We start from the raw sequence: 18,838 nt of genomic DNA, 5'->3' as shown, positions 1-18,838 counted from the left end.
CTGTAGATATAATAATAATAGCCAATCACAACTGGGCCCACACTGTAGATATAATAATAGCCAATCACAACCGGGCCCACACTGTAGATATAATAATAATAGCCAATCACAACCGGGCCCACACTGTAGATATAATAATAATAGCCAATCACAACCGGGCCCACACTGTAGATATAATAATAATAGCCAATCACAACCGGGCCCATACTGTAGATATAATAATAATAGCCAATCACAACCGGGCCCATACTGTAGATATAATAATAATAGCCAATCACAACTGGGCCCACACTGTAGATATAATAATAGCCAATCACAACCGGGCCCACACTGTAGATATAATAATAATAGCCAATCACAACCGGGCCCACACTGTAGATATAATAATAATAGCCAATCACAACCGGGCCCAAACTGTAGATACAATAATAATAGCCAATCACAACCGGGCCCATACTGTAGATACAATAACGAGACCTAACACAACCGGACCCATACTGTAGATACAATGAGACCCAGTCACAACCAAGCTCATACTGTAGATACAATGATGTGACCCAGACACAACCGGGCCCATACTGTAGATACAATGATGTGACCCAGCCACAACCGGGCCCATGGTATGAATACAATAATAAGGCCCAGTCACAACCGGGCCCATACTGTAGATACAATAACAAGACCTAACACAACAGGGCCCATACTGTAGTTAGAATAACAAGACCTAACACAACCGGACCCATACTGTAGATACAATAACGAGACCTAACACAACCGAACCCATACTGTAGATACAATAACGAGACCTAACACAACCGGACCCATACTGTAGATACAATAACGAGACCTAACACAACCGGACCCATACTGTAGATACAATAACGAGACCTAACACAACCGGACCCATACTGTAGATATAATAACGAGACCTAACACAACCGGGCCCATACTGTAGATACAATAACAAGACCTAACACAACCGGGCCCATACTGTAGATATAATAGCGAGACCTAACACAACCGGACCCATACTGTAGATATAATAACGAGACCTAACACAACCGGACCCATACTGTAGATACAATAACAAGACCTAACACAACCAGGCCCATACTGTAGATATAATAACGAGACCTAACACAACCGGACCCATACTGTAGATACAATAACAAGACCTAACACAACCGGGCCCATACTGTAGATATAATAACGAGACCTAACACAACCGGGCCCATACTGTAGATACAATAACAAGACCTAACACAACCGGACCCATACTGTAGATACAATAATGTGACCTAACACAACCGGACCCATACTGTAGATATAATAACGAGACCTAACACAACCGGACCCATACTGTAGATACAATAACAAGACCTAACACAACCGGACCAATACTATAGATATAATAACGAGACCTAACACAACCGGGCCCATACTGTAGATATAATAGCGAGACCTAACACAACCGGACCCATACTGTAGATACAATAACAAGACCTAACACAACCGGGCCCATACTGTAGATATAATAACGAGACCTAACACAACCGGACCCATACTGTAGATACAATAACAAGACCTAACACAACCGGACCAATACTATAGATATAATAACGAGACCTAACACAACCGGACCCATACTGTAGATACAATAACAAGACCTAACACAACCGGGCCCATACTGTAGATATAATAGCGAGACCTAACACAACCGGACCCATACTGTAGATATAATAACGAGACCTAACACAACCGGACCCATACTGTAGATACAATAACAAGACCTAACACAACCGGGCCCATACTGTAGATATAATAACGAGACCTAACACAACCGGACCCATACTGTAGATACAATAACAAGACCTAACACAACCGGGCCCATACTGTAGATATAATAACGAGACCTAACACAACCGGGCCCATACTGTAGATACAATAACAAGACCTAACACAACCGGACCCATACTGTAGATATAATAACGAGACCTAACACAACCGGGCCCATACTGTAGATACAATAACAAGACCTAACACAACCGGACCAATACTATAGATATAATAACGAGACCTAACACAACCGGACCCATACTGTAGATGTAATAACGAGACCTAACACAACCGGACCCATACTGTAGATGTAATAACGAGACCTAACACAACTGGACCCATACTGTAGATATAATAACGAGACCTAACACAACCGGACCAATACTATAGATATAATAAGACCCAGTCACAACCATGCCCACACTGTAGATATAATAACAAGACCTAACACAACCGGACCCATACTGTAGATATAATAAGACCCAGTCACAACCATGCCCACACTGTAGATATAATAACAAGACCTAACACAACCGGGCCCATACTGTAGATATAATAGCGAGACCTAACACAACCGGACCCATACTGTAGATATAATAACGAGACCTAACACAACCGTACCAATACTGTAGATACAATAACAAGACCTAACACAACCGGACCCATACTGTAGATACAATAACGAGACCTAACACAACCGGGCCCATACTGTAGATATAATAGCGAGACCTAACACAACCGGACCCATACTGTAGATACAATAACAAGACCTAACACAACCGGACCCATACTGTAGATACAATAACAAGACCTAACACAACCGGGCCCATACTGTAGATATAATAGCGAGACCTAACACAACCGGGCCCATACTGTAGATATAATAGCGAGACCTAACACAACCGGACCCATACTGTAGATATAATAACGAGACCTAACACAACCGGACCCATACTGTAGATATAATAATAATAGCCAATCACAACCGGGCCCATACTGTAGATACAATAACGAGACCTAGTCACACTAGACCCCTAGGTACAATAATGGGACCCAAACACAACCGGGCCTACAGATACACCCTGCTCATATTTATTCCTCTCTTGCACTGTGTTTATTTTACACGTCTTCCATAGTCTCATTACCTACTGTTCTCTTTTCTTTAGTATGCAGATACGATGCTTCAAGATCTACATACCGGCAACTTAACACAGTCTGCTGAGTCCGAGCCTCCAATAGGTAAAGTGTCCCCTCCCCCCTTCTCTTTTAATACTTTGAGTTTTGTTTGATATAATGAAGATTTGATAGGTAAATGAGGAAGATATCCGATGTGTAAACAATGGACTTCTGTGCTGTCCCTTCCAGGACAATTTATGGGTTTTCCAGATGAACTTTTTGGAACAGTGACCTTGTTATATTGCCATTCTAAAGAATGGGGTATTGTTCTCTGTTATCAGCCATTTCAACACTGTGGTGTCTTTAGAGGGAAGACTGATAGGAAGTTCAGAAAGACGTCTCTGACATTTGTGGCATAGTCATAGGATATGCTGGAAATGTCTGATAGGTGGGGGTCTGGGATTTCTATCTTACGGGAGAACTGGAGTCACATGATTCTCGATAATATGTAAGTGCCTGACAATGGGTAGATAAGGGTAGCGTTCCTCTTTGTTGTAGCCCAGTATTTCCCAACCAGGGTGCCTCCAGCTGTTGCAAAACTACAACTCCCAGCATGCCCGGACAGCCGAAGGCTGTCCGGGCATGCTGGGAGTTGTAGTTTTGCAACAGCTGGAGGCACCCTGGTTGAAAAACACTGCTTTAGCCTGTGGGAATAATAGAAACATCTGTAAAACGCTGGCATTCCTATTTTTCCTCCTGACTAGAGACGAGCAAACTTACAGTAAATTCGATTCGTCACAAACTTCTCGGCTCGGCAGTTGATGACTTATCCTGCATAAATTAGTTCAGCTTTCCGGTGCTCCGGTGGGCTGGAAAAGGTGGATACAGTCCTAGGAGACTCTTTCCTAGGACTGTATCCACCTTTTCCAGCCCACGGGAGCACCGGAAAGCTGAACTAATTTATGCAGGAAACCTCATCAACTGCCGAGCCGAGAAGTTCGTGACGAATCGAATTTACTGTAAGTTCGCTCATCTCTACTCCTGACATTATGGTTGGCCCGTCATAATGTTATTAATATCACCGTCTGCTGTATAATAATAATATAACAGTCTACGAGACATAGACTCGGGAACACCACAAGTTGTGGCGTATGACAAATTTGGTTTCAGAAAAAAAAAAAAAAAACTGTAAAAAAAATCAATGTACAGGGGAATCTCCGCACTGCATGTGACCATTACTCATCAGCTTCAGAAGCGTCACCAGGTCATTGTGTAAAAAAAATACTTTAAATTCCTTATACGGAAACTAAACCAGAAAAAAATAAAACAAAAAAAAATAATAAAAAATAATTGGTGGGGAAATTAATATTTTTTTGGCTTTTTGTCTGGATTTTGGTGTAAATTTGGTGTGGCATTTTGCGCCAAAAAAATTTGCAACTATTATACCTCCTTGCAGCTCAAGTGATTTTTGCAAAAAATGACTTGACGGATTTCCACTGGTTGTGAATTCCGTTGGCAGAAGGGAGAATTTCGCAAATATACCGCGCAAAGCACTGAAATAATATTTCATATATTATATTCGTTTTTTTTTTTTCATCTCACAGCCTTCCGTCACGGAAATTCAGTCGTGTGCACAGTGCAGCAGAATCCCATGGAAAAAAAAAAGATAGGACTCTGCTGCAACGGAATTTCCAAGCGAAATTATTTTGGCAGATTCTACCATGTCAACATACCCGGACATGCCGGACATTTGAATAATCCAGCGGCCGCTAGGACTGCTCAGAAATGCACTGTCTTATAGACGGCAATGCAGTTCCGAGCGGAATGCGCAAAAAAGAATAGACGTATCTATTCTTTTTGCGGACGCCAAAATCGGGAACATCTGCTGCAGGAATTCCACAGTGTGCACAGTGAAGCAGAATCCCATTGAAATCAATGGGGCTCTGTTGCAGTGGAATTCCGCACAGACATTCCGCCGTGTGAACATATCCTAATACACTTACCCCAACTTTTTGTTTACAACAGCTGGAGGCACCCTAGTTGGCAAACAGCGCTCTAGTCTGTATAACACTATAACAACGCTATAACAATATCTTAAAGGGTTACTCCGCTACCCAGTGTCCGGGACATTGAGTTCCGAACGCTGTGTGCAGGCTTCCGTGTTTACGCCCCGTCATGTGACCTCACATCCCGCCCCCTCAATGCAAGTCTATGGGAAGGGGGCGCGACGGCTGTCGCGCCCCCTTCCCATAGACTTGCATTGAGGGGGCGGGGTGTGACATCACAAGGGGGCGTGTCTACACAATGACAGTGAGCTATCTCTGGCTGGCTGTCAGTCAGTAGCACCGCCCACTGGACTCCTAATCCCATAATCCCAGAACAAACTGACAAATGAGGTTCGAGTGACAGCCCACGGAGAAGAGTGGCGCTGTTTGTGAGGAATAAACTGACCCCATTAAATTAGGGCATCATTTTAATGGGGGTCTCTTCTCCACTATTTTCCTCCTTGCTAGTCAAGGCTTAGCATTTCCATTCTCAGATATCGATCTCCCATCCTTAGGCCGAAAAATGCTTTTCTTCTCCATCCGGCGGCACAAATATAAAGACCTTGTCAGGGCTCGAGGTGACATGCAAATAATCCTCTAGGAAATTTGCAAGACTGTTGTATGGAAAGTGGGCGCTGGCAGCTTCTTAACCGTTAATAACAAAGGACGCTCTGTCCCCTCCCTATCAGTAACATTACAGTCCGCATTATCTCCATCTCTCTATAGTTTTATTGTCTCATCCAATGACACTCCAACTAGATGAGTTAACCCCTACATTCCTGGATGGTGCTTCCAACTTCGATAGATTCAATACTGTTCAGTGGCCCTTATTTACTAAGAGTGTTGTGTAGGTTTCTTTGTGGGTTTTAATTCCCTACAATTTATTTTCCACGGTATTTACTAACGTTTCGCTACATTTTCCACTTTTCCTACATTTTCCTTTTTATTTATTTATTTATTTATTTATTTTTTTTACACATGCTCTGATCTGTGGGGTTTTCCTCAGCTCAAATCCACCACATTTTCTGTGGAAACCTTAGTAAATATGTTGTATACGTCAAGTTTCTCGACAGCTCCACTCTCCCGCACCTGCGCTCGGACGGGCCAGCAGCGCACCTAGCCCAATGGAAACAGCAAGTGGGAAATGTCCAGCGCTTTGGGATGCAAAATTCTTCGGCTTTATTAAGTCAAAAAAACATACAGCATAGGGACAAGAACGCCGACGCGTTTCGGATCTGTGCGATCCTTGGTCATGGCATCATGGCATGATGCCATGACCAAGGATCGCACAGATCCGAAACGCGTCGGCGTTCTTGTCCCTATGCTGTATGTTTTTATGACTTAATAAAGCCGAAGGATTTTGCATCCCAAAGCGCTGGACATTTCCATTTTTCACTTAGTAAATATGTTTTTTTTGTGTGAAAATGTCGGAAACACGCCCCTTTTAAATGACCACACCCCCTTTCCTGACAACCACGCCCCTTTTTCTGATTTTCTCCACAAAACGGAGTTAGTCGTTTTTTTTATTTTTTTTTTTTTATTCTGGCGACATTTTTGGCGTAGACAGAATTTCTGGCACAAAACATGTCGGGCTTGCAATAGTAGATGAGGGCCAATGTGTACTATTTGAAAGGTGAATCCCTGGCCAATACGCCACTCAGAATGGGTGGTCCTGGTTTTAGCTTGACCCCTTACCCTTTTTCAGTGGCCCATTATTTTCTCGGGTTCACCACAATCATCAGAACAGGTGACCTCATAGGAACCATGTGGTGTCCCCTCTATGCTACATTCTGCTCTTATGTCTTTGGATACGGTGACCTTACAGGGAAACTGTTGTTTATCTTTTGCAGTCACCCTGTTATTAAAGGGGTACTCTGGTGGAAAACAATTTTTTTAATCAACTGGTGCCAGAACATTATACAGATTTGTAAATTACTTCTGTTTAAAAATCTTAATCCTTCCAGTACTTATCAGCTGCTGTATGCCCCACAGGAAGTTCTTTTCTTTTTGATTTTTTTTTTCTGTCCGTCCTCAGTGCTCTCTGCTGACACCTCTGTCCATATCAGGAACTGTCCAGAGTAGGAGAAAATTCCCATAGCAAACCCCTCCTGCTCTGGACAGTTCCTAAAATGGACAAAGGTGTCAGCAGAGAGCACTGTGGTCAGACAGAAAAGAAATTCAAAAGTAGAAAAGAACTTCCTCTGTATTATACAGCAGCTGATAATTACTGGAAGGATTAAGATTTGTAAGGCTGGGTTCACACCACGTTTTTGCAATACAGTTCCCGTATCTGGTTTTTTTATTTAAAAAAAAAAAAACGGATTCCTCATAACCTGACTAAAACTTTGTACAAATTTTAATCCGTATACAGTTTGACAAGTGATGTCCGATTGCATCAGTTTTTTAAGAAAAAAAAAGTATACGTTTTTAACTTTTCACTCCGTTATGAATAAAGCTTCACTGTTTGATTGAAATTCCAAGAAAAACAACTGTACAAAGTCAAAAACCGTATGGTGCAAACTGGATGGAACCGTACACACATATGTTTCTGTATGGTTCCTATTGACTCCCATGTTAAATTTTTTTTTTTTTTTAAGTATACGTTTCAATACGTTTTTTTCAAATTGAAAATGTTTACGTGAACTGTATTGCAAAAATGTGGTGTGAACCCAGCCTGATTTTTCCCCCACCAGAGTACCCCTTTAAGCAAAAAGATCTGAGCCGATTAAAGGAGTAGTCCAGTGGTGACCCAGTGGTGAACAACTTATCCCCTATCCTAAGGATAGGGGATAAGTTGCAGATCGCTGGAAGTCAGACCGCTGGGGCCCCCTGCGATCTCCTATACAGAGCCCCGACAGCCCACGGGAAGGGGGCGTGTCGACCTCCGCACGAAGCGGCGGCCGACACGCCCCCTCAATACAACTCTATGGCAGAGCCGAAGCGCTGCCTTCGGCAATCTCCGGCTCTGCCATAGAGATGTATTGAGCTTTGTGCGGGGGTCAACACCCGCTATCTGGCCGGAGAGCCTGGCCCCCATACAGAGAGATCGCAGGGGGCCCCAGCGGTCGGACCCCCGCAATCTCAAACTTATCCCCTATCCTTTTAAGGGAATATTCACGCTACAGAATCTCCACGCAGAGTGCTGATCAGGAATTCTGCTTGGAGATTCCATCTGAGCGGCCACAATTGACGGCAATAAACTCTGCGCATAATTCCGCGGGATGAACATATTCATTCTTCCGGTTTGTGAATTTTCACGGAGGATAATTTTCCTTCCGCTGAAATTCTGCTGTGTGAATGGGTCAACGAGAAACCCATTCACACCAATGCTTAGGATGATGCAACGGAATTTCAAAGCACAGTTCCATAGTGTGATTGTACCCTAATATATAGGTTTGTTTTTTGCTGTAAATTTTGACATCATTTGTCAGTTTGTTCTGGGATTAGGAGTCCAGTGGGCAGTGCTACTCAGTGGCCTTTTACATATGGCCATACATAGATAGCTCACTGTTAGGCTAGGTTCAGACTACGGAATCTCCGCGCAGAAAATTTCCGCCTGGAGATTCCTAGTGCGGCCAGCGCTGACTGAATCAGTCGGCGCTAGGACCACGCGGACGCTGCAGTCTCCAATAGACTGCAATGTGTTCCGTGCGGATTTCCGCCTGAAGAAAGAGCAACCCCATTCTTCAGGCGGAAATTTCCAAGAGGATTTTCCGTTCACAAATTCAGCTTCACAAATTCCGAAGTGTGAATTTGTGAACGGAAACCCATTCACTACACTATGCATTTTAGCAAGCGGAATTTCCGCCTTCAATGTCAAAGCGGAATTTCAGGCGGAAATTCCGTAGTCTGAACCTAGCCTAACTGTGTAGACCCGCTTAGCCTAAAAAAAAAAAAAAGTTGAGTTGTAAATTTATTAATTTATAAATAAAAAAAAAAATAAAAATAAAAAAAGGTTTCCTGGAACTTTTCTCACAAAACTTTATATCCGTTTGCTCAGCTCCTCCTGTTCTATAACATGATGCCTGCAGACTGGACTGCATTTTTACAAGACATGTTCATAGCTTTACTTTTTAAGGTATTGTTATAGCGTTATACAGACTAGAGCACTGTTTCCCAACTAGGGTGCCTCCAGCTGTTGTAAAACTACAACTCCCAGCATGCCCGGACAGCCGTTGGCTGTCCGGGCATGCTGGAAGTTGTAGTTTTGCAACAGCTGGAGGCACCCTAGTTGGAAAGCACAGGACTAGTGGTGATGCAGGTTATAGTCTGTAACATGATGTTCATATTTTACTGTCTATTGCCCCTAGCATGTCCTGCCTGGCAAAATTAACATACATCACAGCAAGAGATGAGCGAACTTACAGTAAATTTGATTTGTCACGAACTTCTCGGCTCGGCAGTTGATGACTTATCCTGCATAAATTAGTTCAGCTTTCAGGTGCTCCCGTGGGATGGAAAAGGTGGATACAGTCCTAGGAGACTCTTTCCTAGGACTGTATCCACCTTTTCCAGCCCACCGGAGCACCTGAAAGCTGAACTAATTTATGCAGGAAAAGTCAGCAACCACCGAGCCGAGAAGTTCGTGACGAATCAAATTTACTGTAAGTTCGCTCATCTCTAATCACAGCCATCCAAATGAACCACCTTAGGCCGTCTGCAAAGATCTAAAGCTGTTTGTGAATAGGGTTCAGTGCGCTCTGTTAGGCTACGTTCGCACTGCGGAATTTAGGAGCAGAATCTGGCGGGGGAAAAAAATTCTGCTCAGAAATTCCATTGCAGCAGAGTCCCATTGTTTTCAATGAGATTCCGCTGCACCGCGCACATGGTCGAATTACCGCGGCAGAAACATCGGCTGCGGAAATTCTAGTTCCAGTCTCCAAAGAAAGAATTGCCATGTCAATTCTTTCAGCAGAATCCGCTGGGAAATGCATTGCTGTGTACGGAGATGGTGCATTTCTGAGGGGTTATCCAGGAATAGGAAAACAGATCTGATTTTTTCCGAAAAAAATAAAATTAAATAAAAAAAAAAAACAACGCTACATCTGTCCTCAGGTTGTGTGTAGTATTGTGGCTCAGTTCCATTGAAGTCAATGGAGTCAAGTTGTAATATCACACACAACCTGAGGTGGTGCTGTTTGTAAAAAAAAAAATTAGCTCAAATATTTTATTCCTGGATAATCTCTTTAACCATATTTGGCCCAGATACCTCGCACCTACACATTGTTTTTGGGTGGTATTATCCGAATATGCAGTTTCTTTTTAAAAAGAACCCAAGACAAAAGAGAGAAAATTCAATAGACTGCGTAGAGAATTTTCTGCATTGTACTGCAATACACAGGCTGTTCTAATGAATGCCATTTTTATATATATATGCGTGTATATATATATATATATATATTAGAATAAAGTGTCCCGCAGCACTCCAATAGTGATCATACATATATATATATATATATATATATATATATATAAAACTTATTTATTTAAAAAAAATAATTCACATTTTCACATAAATGCACAATAATAGGGAAAATGAGAAAATAAATAATAACACTAGATTAAATAATGGATACAAAAGCAAAACAATAATCCCGATATAAGTCTCAACCTCTTTTGGAAATAGTTGTACTAGAAGGAACTTAGAATTGTAAATTATGTGTCCATAACGAGTCTTAAAGGGGGGCTCCAGTGGAAAACTTTTTTTTTTTTTTTTTTTTTTTTTTTATTAACTGGTGCCAGAAAGTTAAACAGATTTGCAAATTACTTCTATTAAAAAAATCTTAATCCTTCCAGTACTTATTAGCTGCTGAATACTACAGCGGAAATTATTTTCTTTTTGAAACCCAGAGCTCTCTGCTGACATCACGAGCACAGTGCTCTCTGCTGACATCTCTGTCCATTTTAGGAACTGTCCAGAGTAGGAGAAAATCCCCATAGCAAACATATGCTGCTCTGGACAGTTCCTAAAATGGACAGAGATGTCAGCAGAGAGCACTGTGCTTGTGATGTCAGCAGAGAGCTTTGTGTTTCAAACAGAAAAGAATTTCCACTGTAGTATTCAGCAGATAATAAGTACTGGAAGGATTAAGATTTGTTAATAGAAGTCATTTACAAATCTGCTTAACTTTCTGGCACCAGTTGATTTAAAAAAAAAAAAAAAAAAAAAAAGTTTTTCACTGGAGTACCCCTTTAATAAAGTTAGACCAATTCAATTATTAGCGTAACAAACTAGGGCGGAAGGACTAATGAATGGCATTTAGAGTATAGATGTGATGTCTAAACACCTTCATAGAAAAACATGATCTCCGTATACTTCACCTTCTCCATTCATCACAATCAAGACTGTAACTTCGCCCTATAGTATACGGTCTGTTCTCCTTTGCAATAGATTGACGTCATGTTGTCTGATCCTAGACTTCCCCTGGAACTGGATGGATCTGCAGGATGCCTATTATGAGGAGCTAACTACAGTCCAAACTGTTCTGGATCCCTACGTGCAAGGACCCTACACCTACTACAGCCAGGACAACAGCCAGAACCCAAATGGGGCATCCCCTTGTCTGACGCAGTGTCCGCTTCCCGAGGACATATACAATACGCAGGTGAGGATGTTACTTCTGTGATGTCGGCAGTCATGTACTGTGAGGGGATCGTGTATGTCATGAGACCTGGAAAGGGTTAAAATGTTGGCTTCTTAAACTTTAGTGGAACTTTTCTTACATATTTACAATAAAAAGCGTATTCAACAAAACACAAACTAGGGAAGGCTTATAAATATGGGCCAATTTAAAGGGGAACTCCAGTACATATGTTCTTCTGCCCTATCCACTAGATATGGATACGTGTCTGATTGTGGCAGGTCCAACCACTGGGACCCCCTGGGATCTTCTGCCCCGGCTCTCCTCATGTATGTCTTCTGCCTTTCATGTATCTCTATGGGAGAGCTGGGAGATACACAAGTGCTCTCTGTGCGATGGTCGACAGTAATCCGTGCATGGAGTGGAGCGCGCTCAGTGCATAAGGAGAGCTGGGACGCCAGACAGGAGATCACAAGGGGTCTCAGCAGTCAGACCCCTTGAGATCAGACACTTATCCCATATTCTGTGGATAGGGGATCAGAACGTATGTACTGGAGTTCCCCTTTAATCCTGTTGAGTTGGGGAAGTAGTTGAAATAAAACATAATATCATACAAGGGCAGATGGGATCCAGCCTTAAATGCCCTATTAAAGGGGTACTCCGCTGCTCAGCGTTTGGAACAAACTGTTCCGAACGCTGGAGTCGGGAACTTGTGACGTCATAGCCCCGCCCCCTCCCATAGACTTGCATCGAGAGGGCGGGCTATGACGTCACGAGCTCCCGGTGCCGGCTCCAGTGTTCGGAACAGTTTGTTCCAACCGTTGAGCAGCGGAGTACCCCTTTAAATCCTCAATTATATGGAGTTGTTAACTTGAAAAGTGTAGCTCCACTTAGAAATGTATCCCTGTTGTACCCCCCAGTAACTCTACATAACCACCGTCCCAACGTATTTCTCCACAAAATATGATCAGGTCATGATTGCGGCATCAAGTGAGTCTACCAAATCTAACAATCTAAACACATTCGTCTAAGGATCTAATATCCAAGGCTCATCTAAGCCAATTGTGAACCATGACTCTTGTAGACTTTGACGCCCCACTCTGGACAGCCTATTGTCCTGTAAGATCAGAGTGATCAGTAGATAGGTTTCCAACTACCTCATCTTCACCTATTCCAGTTAAAACTTGCAGAATGCAGAAGAAACGTAGCGATCCTCTTGGCGCTCTGGTATATGGCAAATACCGAGTCGGACAGTAAAAATTATCAATTAAAAAATATTAAAAGCGCTGTGGACTACGCGTTTCAAGGGGTGGGACCCCCTCTTCCTCAGGTCCTCTCAGAGGACCTGAGGAAGAGGGGGTCCCACCCCTTGAAAAGCGAAGTCCACAGCACTTTTAATAAATAATTTTTATTTGATCATTTTCACTGTCCAACTCTGTATTTGCCATATACCAGAGCGCCAAGAGGATCGCTACGTTTCTTCTGCAAGTTTTAACTGGAATCCTCCCGACCGCCCTGAGGACTTCCGGTTAGCATAACCTTATCGTTGCTAGTGGTAGCCCATTGTATACCGGAATAACGGCACATGATTGCGCTTTTGTCTGTTTTTTCATACAAGTATCATCTTCAGCTATAACCTATATAGAAATAAAACTAAAATGAACAGTGTAGCGCTAACAGTGGTTCAAGTGGTTCATCGCTGGTGCTCATCACTTTTACTAATGGTAAATTGTCCCTCCCTACAGCCATTCACTTACCCTCAGACCTATCCGTTACCACCATGTAACCAGAGCCCTTCTCTTTCTGAAGACGACCCAAATCTCGAGGTGTCTGACAGCGATTCCAGTGTGGGTTCTCCTCCGTGCTTCCCGGTTCATGAACAAGGTATTTGTGTGATTGTTTATGTAAAACAAAATAATTAATATCGTTCTTAAAATGGGTCTTCTGCTTCCAGATTACTTGTTGTGGGTGCGGGAAGAGGTTTTGTTGGGGCTGGCAGCAAATGTTAAATTCCCCTACACCACAGGAGGTAATGAAGCATTTTATCATTCCCATTAAAGGGGTTATCCACCCTAAGGTAATTTTAGTATGTACCTGGCAGACAGTAATGGACATGCTCAGGAAGGATCTGCGCTTGTCTTGGGGCTAAATGGCTATGTTGTGAGATTACCATAACATTGTGACTAGCTTTTTGTCAACTGGTATTTCCTGTTTGACTTTTTTTTTTTTTTTTTTTACTACAAATCCCATAATTCCATTTTCCTCCCTCCCACACATCATCCACCCCACCCATTGAAACATAAATGAGCTGCATCCATTCAAAAGACCTGTGGTTTTCAATCAGGGTGCCTACAGCTGTTGCATTAGTTGCAGATTGATCTCTCTCCCACCAAGCGATCGCTCCACCCATTGAAGCAGACAGGCTCCCTGTCATCAGCTGACTAGTGAGTCAGGTCTCGGCCGCATTGCAACCTGGGAAAAATCTGAGACAACAGTCATTTTGTATGCTGTTAAAAATAAATAGTGGGGTGAAAATCACAGAAGAATTGTGAGAAAACCGTCACACACAGGTACAGACACTGTATTATGAACTACACTAACTTTAAAACCCCTGTAGCATAGTCAAATAAAAAAAAATCCTGGAATACCCCCTTTAAAATCTATGGTTTATCCATATAATGGACATGCTGGGTCCTCCAAGGTTCTTCCGTCTGGCTAATAGGTAGTGATTCTATATTATGACCTGGGATAAATAGCAGTCAATAAACATGCCACCAAGGAGATTCTTGGGCCTTTTGACTGGGAATTTCCTTGTAGATCATAAAGCTAATGAGCAATTCACTAGTTTTCATAGTGGAAAAAATATCATGAAACGTATTGGTAGAGGTAGTGGTTTCAAAATGGAAGCAAAGGAAATCCTGGAGGTTATGGCCCGGGCTCATTTATCCTTATGACAGTTTTCTGGAGTTCTAGGGTACAACATGAATAAAGTGTATCTGTTATCATAGGCTGGTTAGTCAGTGACATTAAATGCTGCATCCAAACGAAATATTATAATAAAAGAAATTATATGACTGTAACATAAATCAAGTAAAACCAATGACCTTAGTAACATACTCAAGAATCAATATATGGCTACCATAAAGCGCTGCTGAACATAGCTGTGTGAAAACTTTAGCTTCTCTCTCTAGTTCCTTCTCTAAGCAATCATAAAAAAATTCTGAACGCTGGAACCGGCCAGGAGCCTCGCCCCCTCAATGCTAGTCTATGGGAGGGGGCGTGACGCAGTCACGCCCCCTCCCATAGACTTGCATTGAGGGGGCAGGGTGTGATGTCATGAGGGGGTGGGGCTATGACATCACGAGCTGCCGACTCCAGCGTTCAGTACTTTATGATCCAGGGTTCAGTTCTTTTCTTTTTGAATTTCCTTTCTGCCTGACCACAGTGCTCTCTGCTGACACCTCTGTCCATGTCAGGAACTGTCCAGAGTAGGAGCAAATCACCATAGAAAACCCATCCTGCTCTGGACAGTTCCTAAAATGGACAGAGGTGTCAGCAGAGAGCACTGTGGTCAGATAGAAAGGAAATTCAAAAAGAAAAGAACTTCCTGTGGATCATAACAGCAGCTGATAAGTACTGGAAGGATTAAGATTTTTTTTAATAAAAGTAATTTACAAATCTGTTTAACTTTCTGGCATCAGTTGATAAAAAAAAAAAAATGTTTTCCAGTGGAGTACCCCTTTAAAGGGGTACTCCGCTGCTCAGGGTTTGGAACAAAATGTTCCGAACGCTGGAGCCGGCCGGGAGCTTGTGATGTCATAGCACCGCCCCCTCATGCCGTCACGCCCCTTCCCATAGACTTGCATTGAGGGGGCGGGGCTATGACATCACAAGCTGCCGGCGTCGACTCCAGCGTTCGGAACAGTTTGTTCCAAACGCGAAGCAGCAGAGTACCCCTTTAAAATGTTTGGAATCTTCTACAGAACAGTAGCTTAGGACCCGATAGCTCTGTGGAGCCCCCAACCCAAATCTACTATAGTCATCTTTTTCTTTTTTAGGCCACGATGTTCGGAAGAAGGTTCGATTATACAAGTTTCTTTTGGAGCTCCTGCAGAATGGGGACATGAGAGACTGCATCTGGTGGTTGGACCGAGAGAGAGGGACCTTTCAATTCTCCTCGAAGCACAAAGAGCTGCTTGCTCACCGATGGGGGCAACAAAAGGGAAACCGTAAAAAGATGACCTACCAGAAGATGGCTCGCGCTCTACGCAACTATGGCAAGACTGGAGAGATCAGGAAGGTGAAGAAGAAGCTGACATATCAGTTTGACAGTGTATTACTGAACGAAAGGAACGTAGAGTCCACCATGCATCCCCTCTCCTAAACCGGCCATCATCTTCGGTCAACTTTTATATACTTTTCGTTTTCTCTTATTTCAATGAAATTTTGTGACCATCACCCTGGCAAGTATATAACCATCACTTCAATATCTTCATTGAATATCACTGTAAAGAATCATATTCACTGTGTAATGAAAAAAATAGAAAGGAAGGCATTTAATTCCACGATGGACCTTCTTCAAATATGGCACCTTCAGATCTGGACCACGAAGGAAACAATTTATACTGTTGGGACACGTTCTGTCTATGGAAATCAGACATTTTCCGACAAGTGAATGATGAAGCACAAGAATGTTCTATATAACCAAAATGTTCTTAGCCAACTACCACCATTGGTGTCTTCAGAGCGGGTACCTACCGCCAGGTCTCATCACGGACAGTTGGGATACTTCATGTACTTCATCTACTAAACAGAGTGATCCTCCTTTTGTCCATGTCATGAAGGGCTACGAAACAACAAAGAACTTCTTCTGTTAGAAAGAGGCTTTGAATTAGTTTTGTTCCCGAATGCTTTCTGTCGGTAGGCTTGGCAGATGCTTTCTAAAAATCTGTTGTGACGTTTTATTCACTTTTCCTTTGTTTTATTTTTTAACCATTTCTTTTCTTCCATATTGGATAGATTAGAGATTAAAATACAATTAAGAGACTTATAATCATTCATGATTCCATTAGTTCAATAACCAGCACTGCCATGTGTATGGATCTCTGACGCAGCTATATGGTCCACTTCCTCAGATAGTCAACATGAATATCCTAAAGTTTATTCCATTTACAAAAAAAACCTTTCATTGTTACCAGCTTGTGGATGGAATACACTCCTGGCTTACACGGTAAGATAGGCTAGAATTCCTAAGAAGGCCACTGCAGTTTTTGAGCCAAAGCAGAAGTGGATTCAAAAGGAATAGGGCATATAAAGGAAGGACTTATACTTCTCCTTCCTACTGGATCCACTTCTGAGTTTGGCTCAAAAAATGCTTGCCTGAATAATACCTATGTGGAGAACACTGGGTTATAGAGTGGGTGACCAGGAGTCTACAGAGGGGTCACTTACTAAATATGGTCTACTGGTTACGGAGATATGGGCTTTCAAAGGTCCGTTGTTTAGTCCAGTAATTTGCGCTGTGGAGGCGGACCCCGCTGACTGGTCACCACTGCCTCCTTCGGTCAGCTCATAATACTGCCCCCGAAATTTGCATATTCAGTATCTTCGACTCCACGTCCTAGTGACGTGAAGTCCCCGGTCACGTGAGCGCTGCACTCTGTCAGTGCGGCGTATACCCAGTGATACGGAGCGGTCGCAGCAGGGAGAGCTCTCACCTCATCAGGACATGAGAGCTGTACGCAATCTTCAGTTTACCAATAGATTCCCCCCTTAAGATTATCCAATAATAACCCTTTCTTCCCATATACCCTTTAAAAATTTCCCATGAGCTTTATTGATTGTTTGCTACACCAACAGTACGCAATCTTCAGGCGCATGCGCTCTACCGACAGAGCGCAACGTTCACGTCACTAGGATGTGAGGTCAAAGATAATGAATATGCAAATTGTGGGGGCAGTATTATGAGCTGACCGACGGAGGCAGAGACGCACAGTCAGCGGGGCCCGCCTCCACAGCGCAAATTACTGACTACACAACGGACCTTTGAATGAAAGCCCATATCTCCGTAACGAGTGGACCAAATTTATTAAGCTGGTCACCCACTCTATAACCCGATTTTCCTTTAAAGGAGCATTCAGTAGTAGAGGGCACAAGGGGACCATGCAGCATTCAAAGAATTAGCAAGATCTTTTTAGGAGGCCATAGGATTCCCAGTTCACCAGGAGGAGGAATGGACATCACTGGCTTCAGCTGATCTTTAATGGGGTACTCTGCTGCTCAGCATTTGGAACAAACTGTTCCGAACGCGAGAGTCGGGAGCTTGTGATGTCACGCCCCGCCCCCTCAATGCAAGTCTATGGGAGGGGGCGTGACGTAGTCACGCCCCCTCCCATAGACTTGCATTGAGGGGGCGCGGCGTGACATCACAAGCTCCCGGCTCCAGCGTTTGGAACAGTTTGTACCCCTTTAAGCAAATATATATCTTGAATTAATATAAATACAATGACAGCCACGTCTATTTCAGGTATATAGTTTCAGCCATCAGGTATATCGTTTTTTTTCCATTCACAATCTTTATGTAAACTGTAAAATAAAATAATGACTTCTAATAAGACACTTCTGACCTAACAGTGGTTCTGTTCAAAAATGCCAGAGCCGCTCATTGTGTAGGGAAGAAGAGCATTATACGCAGATGGTACTAATGTCATATATGGAGCAGCAGGTCATCTATACCCAGGGCAGACCTGACCAGTCCACCATGGAAGACCTCATCCGAGTTAAAGGGGTACTCCGGTGAAAACCTTTTTTCTTTTAAATCAACTGGTGGCAGAAAGTTAAACATATTTGTAAATTACTTCTATTAAAAAATCTTAATCCTTCCTGTACTTATTAGCTGCTGAATACTACAGAGGAAATTCTTTTCTTTTTGGAATGCTCTCTGGTGACATCACGACCACAGTTCTCTCTGCTGACGTTATTATAATAATAACGCTTTATTTATTGTTGTCCTTAGTGGGATTTGAACCCAAGGCAGCAGTGCTAACCACTGAGCCACCATGCTGCCCTTAGCATACATCTGCTATGCATGGTTGCTAAAATGGACAGAGATGTCAGCAGAGAGCACTGTGTTCGTGATGTCATCAGTGTTCCAAAAAGAAAGGAATTTCCTCTGTAGCATTCAGCAGCTAATAAGTACTGGAAGGATTAAGATTTTTTTAATAGAAGTAATTTACAAATCTGTTTAACTTTCTGCCACCA

General features: G+C 42.7%; 1 protein-coding gene across 3 annotated transcripts in view; it reads left to right on the top strand.

Moving 5' to 3' along the window:
* The window catches only part of LOC130293482 (transcription factor Spi-B-like), a 57,800-nt gene extending 39,910 nt beyond the window's left edge, over window positions 1-17,890 (top strand). For 2 of the 3 annotated variants that reach the window (XM_056542212.1, XM_056542211.1), the window contains exons 3-7: window positions 3,003-3,075; window positions 11,415-11,602; window positions 13,324-13,462; window positions 13,533-13,607; window positions 15,637-17,890. In XM_056542212.1, coding sequence (XP_056398187.1) covers window positions 3,015-3,075; window positions 11,415-11,602; window positions 13,324-13,462; window positions 13,533-13,607; window positions 15,637-15,962 — 789 coding nt within the window. In that variant the 5' untranslated portion in view covers window positions 3,003-3,014 and the 3' untranslated portion in view covers window positions 15,963-17,890. The remainder of the gene's footprint in view (window positions 1-3,002; window positions 3,076-11,414; window positions 11,603-13,323; window positions 13,463-13,532; window positions 13,608-15,636) is intronic. The other variant, XM_056542213.1, reaches the window with a different exon arrangement.
* Window positions 17,891-18,838: the final 948 nt, after the last annotated feature.

Source organism: Hyla sarda, chromosome 10, assembly GCF_029499605.1.
Source record: "Hyla sarda isolate aHylSar1 chromosome 10, aHylSar1.hap1, whole genome shotgun sequence".
In the NCBI taxonomy this organism is placed as follows: domain Eukaryota; kingdom Metazoa; phylum Chordata; class Amphibia; order Anura; family Hylidae; genus Hyla; species Hyla sarda.
Note: the sequence above shows the minus strand (reverse complement) of the source record. Positions and strands in the feature narration are given on the sequence as shown.